The sequence below is a fragment of the Thamnophis sirtalis genome, unplaced genomic scaffold (assembly GCF_051295495.1).
Source record: "Thamnophis sirtalis isolate CommonGarterSnake01/CBP01778 unplaced genomic scaffold, rThaSir2_p1.2 scaffold_13, whole genome shotgun sequence".
In the NCBI taxonomy this organism is placed as follows: Eukaryota; Metazoa; Chordata; class Lepidosauria; order Squamata; family Natricidae; genus Thamnophis; species Thamnophis sirtalis.
This window is the reverse complement of record NW_028261393.1, coordinates 45,093,079-45,118,498: the sequence shown is the minus strand read 5'-3', so window position 1 is coordinate 45,118,498 and position 25,420 is coordinate 45,093,079. Positions and strand designations below refer to the sequence as shown.

Here is a 25,420-nt window from a genome sequence, read left to right as displayed (position 1 = left end):
GCCACGGGTTGCCGACCCCCAGTCTAGTAGCAGGAAAGGAAATAGCAATTGGATGCCATTGCTCTTCATTATTTGCAAAGCTAATTTGTTGATTTGACAGCTCTGTATGTTTGTGTCTAAATGGAAAAAAAAAGTGTAATTCCTAACACTTTTTTTTCTCAGCGTTGGGAAGAAAAAGTGTTAAGTTTTAAATTGTGCTAAGCAATATCTTGACAGTTTACTTTTCCCTATTAATAGGTTTAGGTACAATATTTATAGAAAGGTTGCTCGCAACTTTTACGTATAATAGTTATATGTATTTGCACTACCCAAACCCGAATGGGAAAAAGATTCTTGCTTTCATTTAACTCACAAGCCTGCAGTTCTTCCTTCTGCAAGCAATTCCATCTCTTTGAAATAATTGTTCCCCCCACCCTCCCTCCTCTAGAAATACAATTCCAAGAGAAGAGAATGCAACTCAAATTTAGTTAAAGAAAAGGTAGAAACCGCTACTGGATTTACCTCTCAACATTTAATCCCTCAATTTTGCATGGGTTTCTTAGGCAAGTAGCATATGAGGTGGAGAATCTAAATATTGGCCACCCTTATCAATCTGCTTTTTATTGGTGCTGGGTAAACTTTAAATCTTCCCCAGGTGGTCCTCGACTTACGACCACAATTGAAACCCAACATTTATGTTGCTAAGTGAGAGATTTGAGCTTTGCCCCATCGTACGACCTTTCTTGCCACCTTCGTTAAGTGAACCGTTGCAGTTATTAAGGCTGTTACACCATTGTTAAGCGAATCTGGCTTCCCCCATTGACTTTGCTGATTAGTCGGCTGGCGACTCCCCGGGGGAGAGCCTTCTCTGTTGCAGCTCCGGCCCTCTGGAACGAGCTCCCTGTTGAGATCCGGATCCTTACTACCCTCCCGGCCTTCCGCAAAGCCACCAAGTCCTGGCTGTTCCAGCAGGCTGGGGGAGCTGAGAAGCATCTACCTCCATAGAAATTGTGAATGTTGGTTTTGTTTTTAATATGTTGTCTTTGTCTTGTTCCCCCCTTTCCCTTGTCTTTTGTGAGCCGCCCGGAGTCCTCCGGGAGTGGGCGGCATACAAGACAGACAAATAAATAAATAAATAAATAAATAAATAAATAAATAAATAAATAAATAAATAAATAAAAGGTCGCAAAAGGGATCACGTGACCCCCCCGGGACGCTGCACCCGTCATAAATATGAGTCAATTGCCAAGCCTGATCATGTGAGCATGGGGATACTGCAACAGTCATAAGTGAGAAAAGTTGCTTTTTCCAGTACAGTGGGACCTCGTGTGCCGATCGTAATCCGTTCCCGGACTTCGGTCAGCACCCGATTTGATGGTGACCGGAAGAAGACTGACTGTGCATGCGCACACGCACAAAAAATGGTGCAGAAGGGGAAATCGCTGTGGTGGGGAAAATAGCCACAGCTGGTTTTATTCGGCACCCAAGGATATGTTTGCGACACATTTAGGGGATATTTTGTTTGGCACCTGAATTGTTCGTGGTCTGAGCCGTTAAACAGTACTGACAAAATGAACACTAAATGAACTGTTGTAAGTCAAGGACTACCTTTACTTTCTGATGGGAATTAGGTGGAAAACTTAGGTGAGTGAGTGGAAGTAACTTGAGAGCCAAAGGAAACTTTTGATCTGCTTTTGGGTTCCAACGGTGCTTGGATTCATTACCCCGAGAGAATCTTATCACTTTTAATCTCTCACCACTGTTTTGTGTTTATCATAATATACCACTTAGGTGATGATGGTGGATGATCTGAAGTGAACCATTATAAACCACTGAGCAGCACCTCTGTTGATTTATAAACACCGTCCCTCAGCATCTCCTTCTCCAGACCGCTAATCATATTCAAAATAGTCACTTCCATTGCAGCCCGGTCATAAATTCCTATAATCGTGTTTTAAAACTAAAGTTAGCTTCTGCCAAATTGTAATTGAAGGAGGCTTTCTTTAGCTATCTGTCTCAATAAAATGTTTTTTAAAAAAACAACAACCCAACCATTGGTTCTTTTTCAGAGAGCTACATTGACTGTAGGTATTAATGAGCTGTTGACATGTGGAATTTCAAGGATGGATGCTAAATGATTTAGAAAAGTAATTTGCAATTCAGAATACACTGGCTTGGCATTGAGTTTAAAGTTGGAAGTTGCAAAAGTTTGAATGGAAATTTAGTTGGGGAGGGGGAAGCAATTTGTGTAATGCATGAAGATTTTCCTCCCCAGTCACCTCTCTTTCCATCTTTGCAAATCTTATTTTGGGGGGATGCTGCTCTTCCCCCCCCCCCATGGCGGGGGGCGGGGAAGGGAACAGGAGAGCAATTTATTTCTTTAACTTCCCCATCTTCTACCATGTTTTCCTGAAAATACTGTATTCCCTGAAAATAAGACAGGGTCTTATTTTCAGGGAACACAGTATTTTCGGGAAAACATGGGTCTTATTTTCTTTTGACACCCCTCCCAAAAAATAAGCATTTGGCTTTATTTTGGGGGAGGTTTTATTATTTTTAAGGTGCAGGAGGCCCTTTAACTGCGCCCTGTGGATCAGCTGATCCAGAGAGGGCTGTCTCTGTTTCTGGCACATTCTTGCCAGTCCTAGTGTCACTGGGCCTGGTGCTCTTTTTGCGTCCGCCACTAAAGGGTCGCGGGAGCTAGGGTTTCCGGGAGTGGACTCCACAACGCCATTCCGTGTGGATGGCAGGTGTATGTGGGACGTATGGGGCATGTTCCCCCCTACACCCTCCTCCAGGAAATGACGGGGACCGGCTGAACATGCGTTTAAATATTTTAGGGGAGGGCTTATTTTAGCGCATGCGCTCAAAAGCCCAATTGGGCTTATTATCCGAGAGGGCTTATTTTCAGGGAAACAGGGTCTTATTTTCTTTTGACCCCCAAAATAAGCACCTGGCCTTATTTTGGGGGAGGTCTTATTATTTTTGAGGTGCAGGAGGTGGTGATTGTGGTCACCTCATGGCTGCTGCTGTGTTGCAATATTTTCGGGGAGGGCTTATTTTAGCACATGCACTCAAAAGTCTGATTAGGCTTATTTCTGGGGAAACAGGGTACCTAGCAATCAATTTGGTTCATTCATTCTTCAACAGTTTTTTGTCAGTAAAGCATCATTTTTCAATTGATTTCCAATTAACTGATCAAAAGCTCAAGCATTTCAGAGAGCTTGGTAAAGCTGTCATGGAAGTATTATTGGCAAGGCTTAAGAGCAAAACTTAACTTAGTCATTGTGGAAGGAGAAACTTTTCTTTGGTTTTAATATATCTTGTCCCTATTGAAGTACGACATTACAATGAATGATTGGAATGAGTGGCTGATTTCTCATATTATGCTAAGCCATGAGTGTTTAATCATTGTTTACTAAATAAATGTGGATGGATTTGCCTGACATGGCTTGGCAGAAAGTCGTTATCTTTTAGGTCTTGGAATTATCTCCGACCAAGAATTTGAATTGAGATCCAATTGGTCAATAAAGCCATACCATTACAATATCCTTTAAGGGTATTGAAATCCTTTTTCTTTTTTTAAAAAAAATCTCATCTCTGTCTCCTTTCTATTAAAGCCCTGATCACGCTGGGAGATATTCTGAAGGAATGTGCTATCAGGAATCAGAAACTCAAGCTGGAAGGAAACATGTCCCTTTAATTCAGGGGTGTCAAACTGTATTTCTTCGAGGGCCGGATTAGCGTTGTAGTTCTCCATGGGCTGGTGGGGGGAGGCTGGTGGTGGTGGTGAGATGGGACGGACACCCATCTGCCGGTCAAATGGGGCACAAGGAGGCCGCACTCAGCCCCCTCTGCCCCATTTTCAGCTTGAACGGCCTCCTGCAACACTTTACCAGCTGAAACGGGGCATGGGTGGAGACTGTGTGAAATTGAATTTGATACCTCCGGGCAGGGGTGAAATCCAGCAGGTTCTGACAGGTTCGGTAGAACCGGTAGCGGAAATTATGAGTAGTTCGGAGAACTGGTAGCGGAAATTATGAGTAGTTCGGAGAACCAGTAGCAGAAATTATGATTAGTTCAGAGAATCGGTAGCGGAAATTATGAGTAGTTCAGAGAACTGGTAGCAGAAATTTTGAGTAGTTTGGAGAACTGGCAAATGCCACCTCTGGCTGGCCCCAGAGTGGGGAGGGAATGGAGATTTTGCAGTATCTTTCCCCTGCAACGCCAGCCAAGCCAAGCCAAGCCACACCCACTAAGCCACACCCACAGAACCGGTAGTAAAAAATTGAATTTCACCACTGCCTCCGGGTTAGATGGTTGGCAACAAGCAAAACTAACACTATAATAACCGCTTCATTCAAGACGGCTGATTGGAACGTCTTAAGCTTTGATGCCGATGACTTTGTACATCCTTGCTTTTAACGGGGATGCAGGAGAAAGTTTGCTAGTTAAGGGAGAACTCACTCGGATGACAGCCGGACCTCCTCTGTTTCCCCTTCCTTCTCCCTCCAGAAAGAGATCAAATAGAGGAAGATGCGTGCAAGCAGCTCTCTGGAGAAATCACCAGGCATCAGCCGCCGCCGCTTCTTCCCAGACCTTGCCTTTGATTCATCCCCCCCATGCCCCCCAGGGCAACGACTGTATTGAAAGAGGCGGCTTTCCTAACTGGCTGGCGTTCACGGCAAAAACTAGGCTTCCTCCCTGCAAATTCTGCTTTTGCATGTCTATCCATGACACTTTTCTAAAATCCCGACATTTATGAAGGTCTCCTTTGGCTCCGAGACCAGGGGCTCAGTGGAGATCTATTGCTGAATTGCGATTAGCAGCTAGCCTGACCCGTCCAAAGCCTTGACGAGCTCTGGAATGGGTCAGGACGATAACACAGAAGCCGAAAAACGAAGATGTATGATCTACGATCCTGAGTGATCAAGAATTGGAATATCCACTTTTGGAAAATTTGACATTTGAAAATTTGTCAGGGTTCCAACGAATAAAGACTTTATTCCAATGAATAAAGACTCCGAGGCTTTGAGTTTCCTCAAACTCCCATTTTATTAGAGATGTCATATTGGCACATCTGGGAAAACCCGAATCTGAAAGCTTCCAGATTTTCCCCACCCAAATGAAAGTCCAAGTCCCTGCTCAGCACCCACATGTCCATCCCATGGTCCAATCAGGCACTGTCCCCCCAGTCACGCCCCTTCAGGTGCAGGGCAAGGTGTCCTTGACTCTCTGAGAAAGAAAATAAGCCCTCCCCCGAAAATAAGCCCTCCCCAAAAATATTGCAACACAGCAGCATCCATGAGGTAACCATGCTCGCTGCCTCCTGCACCTCAAAAATAATAAGGCCTAGTGGTTATTTTTGGGGGGAGGGTCAAAAGAAAATTAAGACCCTGTCTTATTTTCGGGGAAACACGATAACAGAATTCTTGCAATAAAGGAAATTGCTGACCTTTTTTCTTCTTCTCCCTCTTCTTCCCTTCTCCCCTCTGCTGCCACAGGAGAAATTATTATGGAGGAAATTGGGCAAGTTTTAGCTTCTCGGGATTATTGTCCTGGATAAAAGAAAACCAAGTAAGGAGCAGCTTTGTTGTTTTATCTCAAATTCTATTGTTTTTGTTGAAGCGTTAGTTTTAATTTAAATGTAAATTTTCCGGGCCTGTTTTCCTTTTCTTTTTTTTTTTAGGAACCAGAATTGAAAATTCTTACAAAGGTGGGGAGATAAGGAAACATGTTCTGTTCCCATTTCCTAATTTAAAATTATTTTAATTTTAAGACGAAGTAGCCCAGTGGTGTGAGTGCAGTACTGCAGGCTATTTCTGTTGACTGCCGGCTGCCAGCAGTTTGGCAGTTTGATTCTCACCTGGCTCAAGGTTGACTCAGCCTTCCATCCTTCTGAGGTGGGTAAAATGAGGACCCAGATTGTTGGGGGAAAGAGGGTGACTCTGTCCACCACTTAGAGAAGGTTGGAAATCACTGTGAAGCGGTATATAAGTCTAAGTGCTAATGGCTATAGTTAACTCTGCCCACTGCCAGCAGTTTAATCCTGACCGGCTCAAGATTGACTCGGTCTTCCATCCTTTGGAAGTGGGTAAAAGGAGGACCCAGATTGTTGAGGACAATATGCTGACTCTGTAAACCATTTAGAGAGGGCTGTAAAGCCCTGTGAAGCGGTATATAAGTCTGAGTGCTATTGCTACTTCTATTTTAATATTTCTGCTAGATTAAATTCCACCAAGAAGGGACCAGTTGATCGATTCCACCCATGTGAAAACAACATGTAAGGATAAATTTGGCAGCCTGTAATCATTAGGCAAGACTAGGGTCTTTTTTCTTCCTATTTCCAGAACTCTTCCAAGATCACACTGCAAACCAGTGGTTTTTGCAAAAAAACAAAACAATAGCAATAGCAATAGCAGTAGACTTATATACCGCTTCATAGGGCTTTCAGCCCTCTCTAAGCGGTTTACAGAGAGTCAGCATATTGCCCCCAACAATCTGGGTCCTCATTTTACCCACCTCGGAAGGATGGAAGGCTGAGTCAACCCTGAGCCGGTGAGATTTGAACCGCTGAACTGCTGATCTAGCAGTAGCCTGCAGTGCTGCATTTAACCACTGCGCCACCTCGGCTCTTCAAACAAAACACCAAACAACCACTGGTTTGCAGTGTGATATTGGAAGGGAAAAAAAGTTATGAACGAAGGCGAAATTACATGTCCCAGGATAATGTTGGGGGATCCAATCTTGGGTTGGTTACCAGAGAGCTAGAGAGGAGTTCCCTGCAGAACTGCTTCAACACGAGTCCGAAAACTCAGAAGTCTAAACCTCAGGTCCCAGTGAGCGACCCAGATTGGATCCTGCAGGGGAGAGGGGGGAATTCTTAACCCTACTGTAATTTAGGTGTTGTTTTTTTTAAATTCCAAAAATGAAGAAAACGATTGAAAATTCCAATGATACTATCGTGCCCTACATAGCCTTTAACCTTCTTCTTTTTTTTAAATGGTTCTTTAAAAAAAATTAAGTCTTCATCCGTATAATAATTTCTTCTTGAGTTGTAGGGACTCATGAGCCAGTCAGAATTATCTATAGGTATATTTGCTGTTTGCATTCTGTAACGGTGTACTTTGCAGAAGTTTTAAAAAGATTCAACTTGCTTTTTTTAAAAAAAAAAACTTTGCAACTCAAGAAGTCTCTAACAGCTTGATCTTATGTACCAGCGATGGTTAACCTTTTCGGCACCACAGAAACTAGAGCGCGCTGGAGCAATAGAATCCGGAAGAGAGCAAAGGGTTGGTGTGCCATTCCTGCCATTTTAAAAGTTGAAATGAAACAAGGGAAACAAAAAAACATTGCAGTGCTGTTTGGCTACCCCCCCCCCCCCCCGCCCTGTGTTTTCTAATCTAAGTTTTATTTTGTTTGTTCCTGCTATTACAAGGAACAGGCTGATCCGTGTGAGGAAAGTACGGCTTGGCAAGACCTAATTCTTGAAAATGAGGAAGCGGTTCCTCTTAACAAGGAAGATCAAACCATCCAGAATGTAGAATATTTCTGCTACGTTAGGTGAGTACAAGATGGTATGCATTTCATTTAATAGATATGTTTGCATGTTTAAACCATCCCAGACTGTTTGCATGTTTAAACCATCCCAGACTGTGGGGGCAATATGCTGACTCTGTAAACCGCTTAGAGAGGGCTGAAAGCCCTATGAAGCGGTATATAAGTCTAACTGTTATTGCTATTGCTATCCCAGACAACCCACCCTCCTAGGTGTCACAGTTCCAAATATCATCCAGAATTAAATCAGAGTTCAAGGCAGCTTTCCTCAAAGTTCCAATTTAATAAGAGGGACATGTTGGCACATCTGTGGGAAACCCGAATCTGAAAGCTTCCTGGGGTTCCCACCCAGTTGAAAATTCAAGATCTTGTCCCCACACCCACAAGTCCATCACATGGTCCAATCTTCCTCTGCCACACTGGCATTTCCACCCATCTAGTTCCAGTCAGGTGCAGAGGTGCGGAGGCAAAGGATGACCTCGGGCTTCTAGAAAGGAATGTTTTATTTTGACAACAACACATTCGACAGTTCTACTCCTTATTCTTCCCTGTCAAGCCAGCCTCCCTCAGCAACCAAGAAAGAAACCACTCAACTCCATTTCGCAGAATTAAGAGTACTTTTACTGGTTATGAAAAGATAGCAGCTAAGCAAAGCAAGATCTGAGGCAAAAGCACGCGTAATCATAGATATCAAATTGTCAACCAACGCCCTCCCCCTGGGAACCCCATCCCTAGTCCAATCTGCAAATCCCTCAGGTGTCATGTGAGGTCCATCTTCAAAAAACATCGTCAGGTTGGTATCAGTGGTGGGTTTCAAAAATTGTTCGAACCTACTCTGTGGGTGTGGCCTCCTTTGTGGGAGTGGCTTACTGCCCATGTGACCGGATGGGAGTGGCTTACCACCCATGTGACCGGATATGAAGACGCCGACGACACTTGTCAGAACCACCTTAAATTACCTCACACACAGCACTGGCATGCCTAAGAATATGATGTAAATGTGTTTTTTAAAAGGCATCTTTGGTTTGCGTTAAAACAACTTCAACACACACAATGTTCTGATTGCACCACAAACGCAGTAGTCATCCTTACCTTTCACAGAGGCACTGAGCTTTATAAATATGAGCAAGATAGTGTAGAATAATCATATCCAAGGACCAGTGGTGGGTTTCAAGAAAGTGTGGAACCTCTTCTGTAGGTGTGGCCTGCTTTTAGAGCCAAGGTGGTGCAGTGGTTAAATGCAGCACTGCAGGCTACTGCTAGATCAGCAGTTCAGCGGTTCAAATCTCACCGGCTCAGGGTTGACTCAGCCTTCCATCCTTCCGAGGTGGGTAAAATGAGGACCCAGATTGTTGGGGGCAATATGCTGACTCTCTGTAAACCGCTTAGAGAGGCCTGAAAGGCCTATGAAGCGGTATATAAGTCTACTGCTATTGCTATTGCTATTTCCGGGTCCGCTGGTGGAACCTCTTCTAACCGGTTCGGTAGATTTGACAAACCGGTTCTACTGAATAAGTGCGAACTGGTAGGAACCCACCGGTGATTGGTATGGAGGACAGTTGGCCTTGGCGGGCCCATCCACTATCTCCAGCATGGGCAATAGATGGTGAGAACAAAACTCCCTTTTCACAATCTCTCCTGTACGTAAAACTTCCCTTCCCAAATACCATTCCTCCCTCTCCCCGTTTCAATGGCAAGTAGCAAAACAGAGGCTGACATTCCCCCTCCCAATTACCCTACTAATGAAACAGCGTAGTAAAATAATAGAGAGTGTGGCAGGCCAAAGATCCTAAAAGGAATATGACTCGCAGGCCTGAGACTAGGTCAAGCACATCCTTGATGTGGCTCTCAATTAAATCGAGTTTGACATCCCTGTTCTAGACTGTTTTTATTGTGGCACGACAAAACCGCGATCGTCAAAATCGCGGTGATAAAATTGCGGCGCTAAAGCCGCGACGTCATCACCGCCGCGACAACAGCGCGGCAACAGAAGGACGCTTTAAAACGGTGCCGCGGCAGAAAGCCGACTTCAATTAAGGTAAGCGTTAGGATTAGGTTTAGGGGTTTGTTTTAGGGTTAGGGTTAGGGTTAGCGTTAGCGTTAGCGTTAGGGTTAGCGTTAGGTTTAGCGTTAGGTTTAGCATTAAGTTTAGGGTTAGGTTTAGCGTTAGGGTTAGGGTTAGGGTTAGGTTTAGCGTTAGGTTTAGCGTTAAGTTTAGGTTTAGGGTTAGGTTTAGGGTAATGAGTGCTTGGGAATGCGCGAATTTGCCCTCTGCGATTATGTCATCGCGGTAGGGTCGCGTTTTTCCTTAGCGCTTAGAACGGCGTGAATTAGTCTTCGCGCTTATGTCTCTGTGGATAAGGGCTTCGCGGATTTGTGGTGGAACCGTTTTTATAGCTCTGGATTGGTTAATGAAGTGTTTCTCAACCTTGGCCACTTGAAGATGTCCGGACTTCAACTCCCAGAATTCCCCTGGCTGGGGAATTCTGGGAGTTGAAGTCCGGACATCTTCAAGTGGCCAAGGTTGAGAAACACTGGGTTATTGCATCTGCACCAACTCTTTACTTTAAATGTATTTTTTAAATGGAGCCCATTTAAAAAAGAAAAGCTGTTTGAAACCAAACCAAAACCCCTGCATCTAATTTATGCTCCAGGAAGAGTTGATTCGACACGGTTGACGTGCTTCAGCTCCTTTGCTTCTTAACTTGCCTGAACTCCTATGAAGTTGCCATTAAACATTTATTTTGAAAGAATAAAACAGCTGGGGAGCAGCGGTAATAGAAACGTACAAAGCTGAACCCACGGCCACCAAATAAAACGCATCCATCAAAGGAAGAGAATACCATCCCTGCAACAAGTGGGATAGAGAAAAAGAATGGGTTTTTTTTTTTTTCAAAAGAAGGAAAACGAGTGAAAAATAAATAGCGAACACCTGTGCCGCATAAATTAACCAGCTGGTTGGCAGTTTTTCTTTTGACCTATCGGAAGGGTGACTGTGGCAAAGCATTAATAAGACACATTGGCTTTGAGAGATTCCTTTGTTGGGACCATTAATTAATGAACGAGACTAGATAATGTTCAGAATTTACACCACAATTGGTGCTGCAGATGTGTCCCTTATTGTGAGATAGCATGGCCGAAAAAGGAGCGAGGGGGGTTGGGAGATTTCCCCCCACCCCACCCCAGACCTGTACAAAGATTTAAATGTGAACAACCCCCCCACCCCCACCCTGCTTCCGCTTTTATTGCCGCATCTATTCTGTTTGAAAATTACGTCCTTGGATGAAAAAAAATATCCGGGGTGGTAATTATAAATTTCAGATTTCGTATTCCAGATCCAAGGGAGCGAGTTGCTTTTTAATTCATTGTTTGCGGGAATATTAGATGGAAGTTTCGACTTAGTTGGAGGCTGGCAGGGAGCGATTGTCACTTCTTTGCAGACAAAATGGACTGCATTTCCCCCCCATGGGAGCCCCGCAAGAACTCAACTGAACGTAGTCCTCAACGTATGACGACAGTGAATCCCAAAATGTTGGTTGCTAAGTGAGATCTTTGTTCGGAGAATTTTGCCTCGTTCTTTACGACCTTTCTGGCCACCGTTCTTAAGTGAATCACTGCAGTCGTTCAGTTAGGGGCACGGTTGTTAAGTGAATCTGGCTTCTCCATTGGCTTTGCCTGTCAGAAGGTCATAAAAGGGGATCACATGACCCCGGGATGCTGCAACCATCATAAATATGAACCAGCCTCTGGACCATGGAGATGCTGTAACGATCATAATTGTGAACAATGGTCATAGGTTGGTTACTTTTTTTCAGTGAAGTTGTAACTTCAATGGTCACTAAATGAATGGTTGTAAGTCAAGGACTACCTGTGCTATGCCTACACACACACACACACACACACACACACACACACACACACACACACACACGGGAGGTGGGAGAAGAATAACAATCCTGGCCCAATTCAGGTATAAAATGCCTCTATCTCCTTGGTATCATCCTTCATCTACTGTAGCTTTTGCCACTGTTTAGGATGTGGTTTCTGTAATAGCATCCAGGCTTCCATATTGAGATGATTATAACTCCAGTGAAAAGGATCAAAAATTGGCTGGAGGCAATGACAGGGGTTAAAATAGAATGGAAGCCTGAAGGTTTTTTTATTAGGAATAATGTCTGCGAAATGCAAAAAAGAAATCCAGTATTTAATACTACATATAATTACGGCGCCAAGAATTGCCTTTGCCCAGAAATGGAAAAACAAATTAATTCCAAGCGAAGATGAAATAATAAGAAAGGTTATAGACTGTGCCGAAATGGACAAACTAACTAAAGAAATGCAGGGAGAAGAAGAATCAGAATTCCACCAGATATGGGATAAATGGTATAGGTGAATGGAGGAAAGAAACAAGAATCCGTGAAGGAATATAACAAAACTCAAAAAATAATAATTATGAGTAAAATAAGAGGGTTAAGAATGGTGAAATTCAAATGAAATACAATAGAAGGGGAAATAATATAAGGTGAGCGGTATCGATTGATAATTGCTATTAGAAAGAACAGGAAGTTCCTGTTCGTATCGTACTGTGTAAATGTGGTGTACGTCTAGGTTTTGTGTGTGTGTATTTTACATATTTGTTAATAAAAATCTTTAAAAAAACAAAAAAGAAAGAAAGTTGATCAAAGCGGAAAGGCAGAACTCTTCTTGTCCCAAAGGTGCTTTTTCCAAAAGGCAACTGACCATTTTTTTTTAAACCCCTGGAAAACATTTTGCTTCTCATGCAAGAAGCTATTTCAGTTCTGAAGAAGTTCACTTCTTGGACGAGAAGCGAAATGTTTCCAAGGGGGGAAAAAAAACCTAAGAAAGTCTAGTTCAGAGATTTGGAAAACTTGGAAGAAGTTCAGAGAAGAGCAATTGAGATGATCAAAGGCCTGGTGACTTCAGCATACAAAGAATGGTTGCAGGATCTGGGTTTGGCTAATCTAAAGAAAAGAAGAATTAGGGGTGACATGACAGCAGTGTTCCAGTATTTGAGAGGCTGCCACAAAGAAGAGGAGGGGACGGGGGTCAGATTATCCTATAAACCACCGGAGGGCAAGACAAGAAACAATGGTTGGAAACTAATCAAAGAGAGAAACAACGTGGAAGTAAGGAGAAACTTCCTAACAATGAGAATAATTAACCAGTGGAACAGCTTGCCTCCAGAAATCGTGGGTGCTCCATCAGTGGCGTTTTTTAAAGAAGAAACTGGAAAGTCAATTATTTGAAATAGTATAGGTTCTCCTGCTTGAGCAGGGGGCTGGACTAGAAGACCTCCAAGGTCCCTTCCAGCTCTATTTCTCTTTCTCTCTCTTTCTATTATTTCCTGTTCTATTATTTCCTATTCCATTCCATTCTATTCTCCTTTTGGGGAAAAAAAATATATCCTTGGGACAACTGACCTGGATGGTTGAGAATCTCGATAGTCCTTTTGTTGCATTGAAGTTGGGGGAAGCTTCTACCTACACTGGACCAGAGGTGGTATTCTACTGGTTCGGATCGGTTTTCCCAAACCGGTAGCGGAAATTGTGGGTGGCCCCATCCATCCGCCCCAACTCTATGGCATCCCCCATTTAGTCCCTGTTTTGGCCAAAAGCACATGCGCGGATGGCTGAGTGCATGTATGCGTGACCCGTCAAAAGCACGGAGGAAAAAATCACGCTCGACGAAAGCGCGCATGTGACGTCATCACAGCGCGACGAAAAAAATTAAAAATTGAAATAAAATTAAAATTAAACCAAGCCAATTCACATAAAGGTAAGGGTTAGGGTTAGGGTTAGGGTTAGGTTAAGGGTTAGGGTCAGGTTTAGAGCGTTAGCGTTAGGTTTAGCATTAGGTTAAGGGTTAGCGTTAGGTTTAGCGTTACGTTAACGGTTAGGTTTAGAGTTAGATTTAGGGTTAGGTTAAGGGTTAGGTTTAGGGTTAGGGTTAGGGTTAGGTTTGGGGGGGTTAGGGTAAGGTTTTAGCTTTATTTTTACATTTTTCGATCACAGCACAATGTTTTCGTCGCGCTGTGATGACGTCAAATGCGCGCTTTCATCGAGCGCGATTTTGTGGTGGAACCCATGTATGGAGGTGGCTGAATATGCCACCCTCACATTTGTGAACTGGTAGGGAAGGTAAGTGAATACCTCCTCTGCAGTGGAACATTGCAAATCAGGGTTGTTGGAGAACTGATTTTTCTTTCTCTCTTTGGTGGAAAACCAACCAACAAACCCAGCCAGGACTCAGACGAAGATGTTGAAGAAGCCGGTGCGCTGCCAAGACCATCTGCCTCAGCCACTTCCGCCTTTACTAAAGATTCAGAGGAAACCTCTGCGGTCACCGAGGTCGAGAACGGAGGCTCGTCTTCAGACGGTGGGGCCAAAAGCGAAGAGATCCGCCCTCAGAGTGATGCAGGAAGTGATCCACAAGGTACCAGTGACGAAGAGGACACAGGAAGGACTTCTCTGGAAGGGAAGTCCGCTGACAGCATCATGCCTGATTCAGCAGCATTGGAGACCGGAGACCATAAATCTGAGCCGGTCCCTGAAGCTGCAGCTGAACCAAGGAAAATCACTTATCCCCAAATTGTAAAAGAAGGCAGGCGGTTTAATATTGATTTAATATCTAAGGTAAGGGGATTAACTCTATATTTCTGTTTGTTTGTTTGTTTTTCTAAAAAAAAGTCACTTTTGTTTATTAATCATCCTGATAGTTCTCGACCTACGAACTACAATTGAGTCCCAATTTTCTGTTGCTAAGCAAGGCATTTGGTTTTTTTTAATAAATTTTTTTATTTTTAATTTTCAAAACAAACACAACACATCCTTCTTTACATGCTGTAGAAAGTGTATCAGTTGGTTACAAAAAGACGTTCGTGCATCTCTTCCACAGTCAACAAACATAATTCATATTAACTGAAGTATTTTAACTCAGATATTTATACATGTTACTATCATCATATCTCCATTTTCATTTGACTATAATTGTTTAAACGTCCTTCATCATAAAATGTACCAAGATTTAATACATAACCACATACTGGCCTTTCATTTACTCTTTCTAAAATCCTCCATTAACACTGAGTCCTTATGTCCTTTCCAGCTAAACATCCATAATATTTAATAACAATCTAATCCTCCTTTCCAAATCATTGTTTACAATTTACATCCAATTTACTTATGTTATACCCATATCTATATCTACGTTGTTATCCTTATCCCTCCTTTATTTAACTATATCCTGTATCATAACATTTTCCCCCTAATAATCAAAGCTTTAACTGTATCTAATTTAGTTCTTTTTTTATTAACCTTTATATATAATCCAAAGGGATTTCTAATCTTCCTTTCATGGGTACCATTCAATATTCATATCCAATTATTACTCATCATGACACTACACATTGTGTAACATTATCAAGGCATTTGTTAAGTGAGTTTTGCCCCATTTTACAATCTTACCCCAAGCACTAAGTGAATCACTGCAGTTTATTTATTTGTTTGTTTGTTTGTCAAACATGTACAAGATAACAAATATAGGTAAAGGTTTCCTTTGCATGTATGTGCTAGTTGTTCCCGACTCTTAAGGGGTTAAGGGGCTCATCTCCGTTTCAAAGCCGAAGAGCCAGCACTGTCCAAAGACTTCTCCGTGGTCATGTGGCTGGCATGACTCAACACCGAAGGCACATGGAACACTGTTACCTTCCCACCAAAGGTGGTCCCTATTTTTCTACTTGCATTTTTTACGTGCTAGGTTGGCAGAAACTGTGACAGGTAATGGGAGCTCACTCCATTATGTGTCGCTAGGGATTTGAACTGCCGACCTTACTGATTGACAAGCTCAGCATCTTAGCCACTGAGCCACAAACATGAGCAGAAACAAAGGAGGAAAAAACAGATAAATGGGGACAGTAAGACAGGGTCAGTAGACACGCTGGTGCGCTTATACGGACCTTTTATGAATGGGGTGAGGTCCACAGTAGACAGTTTGAGGTTGTATCTGTGAGGGTTTGAGGATGTAACAACGGAGTCAGGGGGAGCATTCCAGGTGTTGACCACTCTGCTTCTGAAGTTGGATTTTCTGCAATCGAGTTTGAAGCGGTTTACCTTGAGTTTGTATCGATGGTTTGCCCGTGTATTATTGTGGTTGAAGCTAAAGAAGTTGTTGACAGGTAGGACGTTGTGGCAGACAATTTTGTATACTATGCTTAGATCGAACCACAGGCGACACAGTTCCAAGTTGTTGAAGCCCAAAATTTCAAGACTGGTGGCATAAGGGATTCTCTTGTGAGCAGAGGAGTGGAGGACTCCTCTTCTTGTGAAATACCTCTGGACCTGCTCAATCGTATTAATGGCAGATATACAGTGTGGGTTCCAGGCGGGACGAGCTATATTCAGTTGTTAAGTTATTAAGTGAATCTGGCATGCCCGTTGACTTTGCTCATCAGAAAGTCGCAAAAGGGGATCCCATGACCGCAGGGACACTGGAACCGTCGTAAATATGAGTCTGCTGCCAAGCGCCTGAATTTTGATTGTCTGACCATGGGGATGCTGCAACAGCCATAAGTGCAAAAACTCGTCATGAGTTGCTTTGATTTAACCTCCCATCAAAGCAAACTGTTTCCCCAGAGCTCTCCATGGTCCTGTTTTTGGTCTGTTTTGCCATCCATGTTCTTCTGCCCAAGATCTGGACAAGGCACAAGGCTTGGATTTGGAGAGCGAATTCCTCTGCATCTCTCTCTCTCTCTCTCTCTCTCTCTCTCTCTCTCTCTCTCTCTCTCTCTCTCTCTCTCTCTCTCTCTCGGTCTCTCTCTCTGTCTCTCTCTCTCTCTCTCCCTCTCTCTCTCCCTCCCTCCCCCCTCTCTCTCTCCTTGCAAAGTCGTCTCCTTGTGATTCCGACGACTTTTGAGAATGATGGCATGTTGTAACTTAACATTCTCCAGTGGAGCATTGCCTTTTCGAAGTGAGGTCATCTATCTTGTGCGACGGGGTTTTTCTTTTTTTTTACATTCATGTCCTTCCAAGAATGTATAATAAATTTGGAGCTTACACAAAGTGAGCAAAGGTATTTAGGAGATTTAAGTTTTATGGTTTCAACTTGTAACCCTTGCATGTTTGCTGGGATATGGAAGAAATAAAGGCAGCCGTTCAGCCCGGAGTCCAAACACACGCAAAACAAGGAAGATGGAAAGGATATGTAGAATATGAGAAAGAAGATTAAAACCTCTGGAAGTCTTGTCAAAGATATTCTTCCAGAATATATAAAGGTAAAGCTTCCGCTCGCACATATGTGCTAGTCGTTCCCAACTCTAGGGGGTGCTGCTCATCACTATTCCAAAGCCAGCACTGTCTGAAGATGTCTCCGTGGTCATGTGGCCGGCATGACTCAACGCCGAAGGCGCATGGAACGCGCACTGTTTAAAGCTACATCATTGAAAAAAGCGACTTACGATCATTTTTCGCAACTGGTCACATGATCAAAATTCAGACGCTTGGCAATGGTCTCACATTTATGACGGTCATGCAATCCCCTATTGGCAACCTTCTGAGAAACAAAGTCCATGGGGAAGCCTGATTCACTTAACAGCCATGTTACTCGCTTAACAACTGCAGTGGTTCCCTTAACCACTGGGGCAAGAAAATGTAAAATGTAAATGTAAAAAGTCATAAAATGGGGCAAAACTCACTTAACAACTGTTAATTTTGGACTCGGTTGTGGTCGTAAGTCAAGGACCACCTCTAGCTTCTTTGAATTCTAAGGGTCTTTCCAGTTTTTTTCCTAGTGGGATAATATTCCTTTGTAGAAAAATATCCCACTAGGATATTATAATAACATTTGGGATGGATGCGGTGGCTCAGTGGCTCATTTTCCCCTGCTTTCATATTTGTGGGGGTTGGAAGGCTACTTACAAGGGACGCGATGGCTCAGTGGCTATGTCGCTGAGCTTGTCGATCTGAAAAGTCAGCAGTTTGGCGGTTCGAATCCCTAGCGCCATGTAATGGAGTGAGCTCCCATTACGTGTCCCAGCTTCTGCCAAGCTAGCCATTCGAAAGCACGTAAAAATGCAAATAGAAAATTAAGAACCACCTTTGGTGGGAAGGAAACAGCATCCTGTGCACCTTTGGCATTGAGTCATGCTGGCCACATGACCACGGAGACATCTTCGGACAGCGCTGGTTTTTTGGCTTTGAAACGGAGATGAGCACCACCCCCTAGAGTCAGGAACAACTAGCATATATGTGCGAGGGGAACCTTTATTTTTACCTTTAGAGTAAGAGATAATTTTGTAATTGAACTTGTGTTTGCTGCAAAGGAAATCAGAAGCTTTTGTTTCTTTTTATTCTTTCTTTCTGCAGCTTTACCTTCTTTCTTTTCTTCTTTTTTTGTTCCTTGTACTTTTTATTAGTTTCCGTGAGTTCTTTGGAAAAATGTTTTACTATTTATTTATTTATTTACAAAAAATTTATATCCCACCCATCTTACTATCCAAAGCGAAACTTTTAATAAAACATGTTTGCGCGTGTGAGTGTTAAAATGTTTGCTGCACGGAACCCAGCTCTGTCCATTCAGCACATATTTATGCATTTGGGTTTTCCCCTGTTAATCAAGTTTGCACACTTTCATGGGCTCACACACACAGCATCCCTCATTGCTAAGTAGCATTATCACCGTTTGCACAATAGGCTAAAATATGGTTGGCTAAAAGTCTGTAGAGATTCTCAGTCATCCAGGTCATGGTTGTCCCAAAGGTGTTTTTTTCGGTTCCACCACAAAACCGCAGTAGACAAAAGCGCGCTCGACGAAAGCGCGTACGTGACGTCATCACAGCGCGACGAAAACATCGCGCTGTGAGCGGTAAATTTAAAATTAAAGCAAAAACCTTACCCTAACCCCCCCAAACCTAACCCTTAACCTAACCCTAAACCTAACCCTAAACCTAACCCTTAACCTAACGCTAACCCTTAACCTAACGCTAAACCTAACCCTAACGCTTAACGTAACCCTAAACCTAACCCTTAACCTAACCCTAACCCTAACCCTAACCCTAAACCTAACCCTTACCTTTATGTGAATCGGCTTGCTTTAATTTTATTTTAATTTCAATTTAATTTATTTTTAATTTTTTTCGTCGCGCTGCTGATGACGTCAGGTACGCGCTTTCGTCGAGCGCGGTTTTGTCTTTCGTCTACCGCGGTTTTGACGGGTCACGGTTTTTTTCAGGAGGCAACTAGAAAACGGTCTTGTTTTTTTCCTTTGAAGATGTTTCGCTTCTCATCCAAGAAGCTTGGAGACATCTTTGGACAGCACTGGCTCTTCGGCTTTGAAACAGAGATGAGCACTGCTCCCTAGAGTCGGGAACGACTAGCACATATGTGCAAGGGGAACATTTACCTTTACCTAGTGTCCCTTCAGCCTTTGAGGTTATTTTCTCCAGCTGCCTAGGGCTGATTTGCTGCTGCTTTTCAAACTGTCATTATTTATTTTTAAGACTCTTCGCATTCCCGTTTCTTCAGCCAGAAGAGACACATTTAATTTACCAAAATGCCTAGCATTCTTGCTAGCGGGTTCCTTGCAAGCAATAACAACAAGGAAGAAAAAGTTTTATTTCAACGGCAGTCGTGTTTTCTTGGGAGAATTTGCATACATGTTCTCTTTTTTTTTCTCACTCTCTCCCTCCTGCAGCTCCTCTATTCCCGAGGATTGCTGATTGACCTCCTCATCAAGTCAAACGTCAGCCGATATGCCGAGTTCAAAAATGTCACCCGTATTCTTGCATTGAGGGATGGCAGAGTGGAACAGGTACGCTAATCAGCCAGATTACAACACTGAACTCACGGCTCTTTGGAAAGCATTCCTTTTCACTGAGCTGTGGTGGCGCTGTTCTTTAAAGTGCAGTATTGCAGATTGACTCTGCCCATTGCCAAGAGTTCGATCCTGACCAGCTCAAGGTTGACTCAGCCTTCCATCCTCCGAGGAGGGGTAAAATGAGGACCCAGATTGTTGGGGGCAAAATGCTGGCTCTGTAAACCACTTAGAGAGAGTTGTAAAAGCACTGTGAAGCAGTATATAAGTCTAAATTCTATTGCGATTGCCCTCCCTCCCTCCCTCCCTTCTCTCCCAGTGGTTAGAAGGCAGTATTTCTGCCCACTACTAGCAGTTCGATTGTGACTGGCTCAAGGTTGTCTCAGCCTTCCATCCTTCCGAGCTGGGTAAAATGAGGAGCCAGATTGTTGGGGCAAAAGGCTTGCTCTATAAACCGCTTAGAGAAGGCTGTAAAAGCACTGTGAAGTGGTATATGTGATATCTCCCTTCCTTCCTTCCATCTGTCCTTCCTTCCTTCCTTCCTTCCTTCCTTCCTTCCTTCCTTTCTTTCTTCTTTCCTTCCTTCCTTCCTTCCTTCCTTCCTTCGTTAGAATGCAGTATTTCAGGCTAAATATGTCCACTGCCAAGAGTTTGATCCTGACCGGCTCAGGATAGACTCAGCCTTTAATTGTTCTGAGTTCATTAAAATGAGGACCCAGATTGTTGAGAGCAATATGCTGACTCTGTAAAGCGCTTAGAGAAAGCTGTAAAAGCACTGTGAAGCGGTATATAATTCTTAAGTGCCATTGCTATTGCAATTTTAATGAATGTGGTCCTCTTGATTCCTGCCTCTTACTTCCATCTATTCAGTATGTATTTTTTATTTTATTATTTTATTTTATTATTTTATTTTATTATTTTATTTTATTGTTTTATTTTATTGTTTTATTTTATTGTTTTATTTTATTGTTTTATATCATTGTTTTATATTATTTATTATTTATTATTTATTATTTATTATTTATTATTTATTATTTATTATTTATTATTTATTATTTATTATTTATTATTTATTATTTATTATTTATTATTTATTATTTATTATTTATTATTTATTATTTATTATTTATTATTTATTATTTATTATTTATTATTTATTTTATTATTTTATTTTATTATTTTATTTTTATTTTTATCTGTATTTCTATTTCTTATTTCTAAACCGCTCAACTCCCTCAAAGAGAGCCCCTAGGCTTCATACAATATAATACAACCGATAAATAAAACGATGTATACAAAAATTAACATTAAAAGTACAAATTTAATTAGGATTAAAAAAAAATTATAGAACCACGACAATTAAAAATAAAAAAGGAGGGAAAATCTTAAAGGCCATTCAATATTGGGGCAGGTGGGACTCTCAAAGGAGTAGTCAGGACCACAGTTGTGAGTTCCTCTTTGCAAAGATACTATCGTTTCTATCTCTTTGCTTGAGACAAATGGAAAAGGGTAAAAGGTAAAGGTTCCCCTCGCACATATGTGCTAGTCATTCCTGACTCTAGCGGGTGGTGCTCATCTGTGTTTCAAAGCCGAAGAGCTGTCGAAGACGTCTCCGTGGTCATGTGGCCAGCATGACTCAACGCCGAAGGCGCATGGAATGCTGTTACCTTCCCACCAAAGGTGGTTCCTATTTTTTCTACTTGCATTTTTTACGTGCTTTTGAACTGCTAGGTTGGCAGAAGCTGGGACAAGTAACAGGAGCTCACTCCGTTACGTGGCACTAGGGATTCAAACCGCCGAACTGCCGACCTTTCTGATCGACAAGCTCAGCATCTTAGCCCCTGAGCCACTGCGTCCCTATGTGGTAAAGGGAGGATGACCCAAAACTCTTCTTTCAGGTTCCATGTTCCAGAGCGGACATTTTCAACAACAAACAGCTGACAATGGTGGAAAAACGAATGCTGATGAGATTTCTGACCTTTTGCCTGGATTTTGAACAGCGCCCTGATGAATACCAAGGTGGGTATCTTTTCCCCCGAATGGGGAAATCCTCTGTCTCCTTATTCTTCAATGAATGGAACCTCTCTGAGGTGAATGGGCTGCGCAGAAGCTTGTGGGACAGAGGCGCTATGGGCCATGGCCGAGGGCCAAGGGGTGGGGGCGTGTCAGCTGGGGAGAAAAGTCAGAGGAGGAACGCTAGGGGAGAAGGAGGGGCGGCCGATGGTAGGAGACGAAAGGTCCCATTCCACTTTGAAAACTAAAACTAAATTAATCAGTGGAACAGAAGTTGCCTCCAGAAGTTGTGAATGCCCCAACACTGGAAGTCTTTAAGAAGAAGTTGGATAGCCATTTGTCTGAAACGGTGTAGGGTTTCCTGCCTAGGCAGGGGGTTGGACTAGAAGACCTCCAAGGTCCTTTCCAACTCTGCTATTGTATTATTGTATTAAAACCTCATGACCCTATTTTCCATGGGAGCATCTGGGGAAGTTCCAGGTGGCTGGCGTTCCCAGGTGGTTTAACATTGTTGGGTTTCTGGGGTGGAGACATTATGACCATTCAGATAGGTCAGAACCTATAGGAGGAGACGTATAGACAAATCTGTGCTCAGCCTGGACCTTGGTGTTCATGATGCCCATGCTGGCCAGCCCTAGATCTGAAAGTGATGATCTGGGAACCTTGGAAGAAGATAACACAGAATGGTCGCTAATCGGTCGGTCGTAAGTAAAGGACTTCTTGTAACTGAGGACCTTGTGTTTTCTTGACATATATAAAGATGGTCATGCTGAAATCCTCTTTTTTTCTCTTCTCTTTTCCCTTCCCTTCCCTCTTCTCCTCTCCCCTCCCCTCTTCTCTTCCTCCCCTCTCCTCTCCTTTCCCCTCCTCTCCCCTTTCCCCTCTCCTCTCCTCCCCTGCCCTTCCCTCCCTCTCTCCTCTCCTGCCCTCCCCCTCTCCTTCCCCTTCTCTTCCCTTCCCTGCCCTCTCCCCTCCCCCTCTTCTCCTCTCCTTTCCCGAGACAGCTCAGAAGGATCGCAAGTTTGCCGACTATTTAAAAACCCAGAAGTTAACGCCCAACCTGCAGCATTTCATTCTGCATTCCATTGCGATGGTCTCGGAGGCCGATTGCTGCACCATAGATGGGCTGAAGGCCACTCAAAAATTTCTGCAGTGCCTGGGGCGCTACGGCAATACCCCCTTCTTATTTCCTTTGTACGGCCAAGGAGAGATCCCTCAGTGTTTTTGTCGGTAAGTGTATTCTCTCTCTCTCTCTCTTTCTCTCTCTCTTTCTCTCTCTCTTTCTCTTTCTCTCTCTCTCAGGCACTCTAGTTCATTTTTTAAAAACTGTCTTTCTCATTTTCCTTTTGATGTATCTTTAAGTGTTTGAGTTGGAAAATATGCACCTGCTGTTTCAGCAAATATGACTCATAGGCCTCCTGTTGCTTTGGACTCAGATGGACAGAAGTCAAGAAAGTGACTCTTAGTTGGGAATCGTTGCAGCATCCCGATAGTCACGTGATCAAACTTTGGGTACTTGGCAACTGGCATGTACTTATGACAGTTTAATGGTCCTGTGGTCCTGTGATCACCATTGGTAACTTTCCCAGCTGGTAAGCAAAGTCAACGGGGGATTTGCTTAATGGCCTTATGACTGTCTTAACAGTTGCAGCAATTATCTTAACAGTGGTGGCACACGTCATTAAATGGGGCACAACTCACTTAACAACTGTCTTGCTTAACAACCAGAGGTTCGGTCTGAATTATGGTTCTTAGTAGAGAACTAACTACTATTTGTATCTAATACTCTCTTACTGCATATTCATCAACTTATACGCCAGTGAGTCTTTCTTTCAAGATTCCCTCCGCTTTACAATTCTTTTATTTTCAAAGTACACAGCTTCCTTCATCCTTCTACAGGCAGTCCTCAACTTACAACAGTTCATTTAGTGTCTGTAAAGGTTCTGAAAACGGCACTGAAAAAGTGACTTATGACCATTTTTCACATTTATGACTTCTCCGGCATCCCCATGGTCATGTGATCAAAATTCAAACGCCTGGCCACCGACTCATATTTATGACAGTTGCAGCATCGTGCGATCCGCTTTTGCGACCTTCTGACCAGTGAAGTCCCCGGGGAAGCCAGATTCACTTAACAACCGTGTTACTAACTTAACTTCTACAACCTTTCTTGCCACAACTGTGGCAAGAAAGGTTGTAATATCAGGTTGTAAAAACTCAGTTAACGAATGTTTTTTGCTTAGGAACATAAATTTTGGACTCAGTTGTTGGACGTCGAGGAGTACGTATGGGCTGGGGGTTGGACTAGATTAGGCTTCACCAACCTTTCGGACTTCAGGGACCACTAAATTCATACGTTTAAATCCCGCAGACCACTAATGTGATCTCCCCAATGACTGGCTGGCTGGCTGGGTGTGGCTAGGTGGTCATATGACTGGGAGGGTGTGGCCAACTCGATGTCACTCACGTCAAGGGGCACCTCACCAGCTTCTACTTGCCCCTCCCCTCCCAGCCACTCCTCTCCCGCCTGCCTGGGCTCCTTAGGGCCTCAACAGGAAGCAGTTGTTGGAGCTAAGCAGCCACCACGAGAAAGAGTTGGCAAAACACCTCATTTCTAATTGGACCTGACCGAAAAGGAGGCTCAGCAGAAGCACCTCACTGAGGACTACGAGCATAGGCTTTCCAAGCAGAGGGAAGAGCTGCGGGAGTGCAAGGCCAGGTGCCGGCACCTGGAGGCTCAGCAGGCTGAGATGATCAGCCAGTTCCAGGCCATGATGCAGTCCCACTGGAACGAGGCCCTCCGGCTCTTCACCACCAGCAGTGCTTCCCTCTAGCCTTCGCCCAAAGCCCCATACCAGACCCCAAGTCGGAATTTCTGCCTCTCTCCGACCCACACAAAAAGAGCCTGAAGGGGGAGACTCTCTGCAGCAACACAAACCTTCATTGCACGTAGTTTGAGGACCCCTGATTTAGTGCAATATAACAAATGTAAATAGTTTTTCTGCAGACCAGCAGTTGGTGACTGCTGGACTAGATGGCTTGCAAGATTCCCAGGAAGAGCGTTCAACTGGTCTAGCAAGTGGCAACCACTCTGCCTATACATCACAGCCTACAATTTTTTTTATCGCCGGGTTATCAGGATAAGGTGTCACTTGCCCTGTGATTTCTAACCGCCTCTTCATATTCTCTGTTAATGTAACCCTCTTAAGCCTTCCTTGCGCTCCGTTATCCTGTGTCTTCTCATCAAGGCTACCGTTATAAACGGCATGCATGCATATTTATGTGAATGATTCAAAGGCATTTGTAAGTCATATCCTTGCATTCCGAATGAGCTGGGCATCAACTTATATAGAGCCGAGGTAGCGCAGTGGTTAGAGTGCAGTACTGCAGGCCACTTCAGCTGACTGCTATCTGAAGTTCAGCGGTTCAAATCTCACCGGCTCAAGGTTGACTCAGCCTTCCATCCTTCCGAGGTGGGTGAAATGAGGACCCAGACTGGGGGGGCGATACGCTGACTCTGTAAACCACTTAGAGAGGGCTGAAAGCCCTATGAAGCGGTATATAAGTCTAACTGCTATTGCTATTGCTAACTCTGCAACGTTGTGAGCCAACCCAACTTCTTCTATTACTATTACTATTATTATTGCTATATTAGACTTTATTCATTAAACATGAAACTCAGCCAACTGAACATGCATTACAAATACCAGTGACTGGTGCTAATGGTTGATACGGTTTGCTGCCAGCGTCCTAGGTATCAACCAAGTATCTTCTTAAAATATAAGATGTTCCGAGTAGTGCAGTTTTTTGCAGTTCCGCTGGTGTTATTGCAATTTGTGGATGTATCTTGTAAAATTCTTGGACATGGTGCCAAGTGCCCTGATGACAGTGGGTATCACTGTTACATGCTTCATCCATAGCCGTGTAGTTTCGATGGCCAGGTCGTGATATTTCATGATTTTTTCTAGTTCTTGCGATATCAATAAACTGTACACTTCGGCCTTCTACAACCGTGATATCTGGCGTGTTGTGCTCCAAATGACGA

The 25,420-nt window shown here is 43.4% G+C and overlaps 1 protein-coding gene across 1 annotated transcript in view; it reads left to right on the top strand.

The window, feature by feature from the left end:
- CHM (CHM Rab escort protein) overlaps window positions 1–25,420 on the top strand; it is a 79,780-nt gene that overhangs the window by 15,389 nt on the left and 38,971 nt on the right. Inside the window, exons 3-8 of the mRNA XM_087727162.1 lie at window positions 5,484–5,556; window positions 7,418–7,542; window positions 13,796–14,189; window positions 19,243–19,359; window positions 21,261–21,381; window positions 22,380–22,605. Coding sequence (XP_087583288.1) covers window positions 5,484–5,556; window positions 7,418–7,542; window positions 13,796–14,189; window positions 19,243–19,359; window positions 21,261–21,381; window positions 22,380–22,605 — 1,056 coding nt within the window. The remainder of the gene's footprint in view (window positions 1–5,483; window positions 5,557–7,417; window positions 7,543–13,795; window positions 14,190–19,242; window positions 19,360–21,260; window positions 21,382–22,379; window positions 22,606–25,420) is intronic.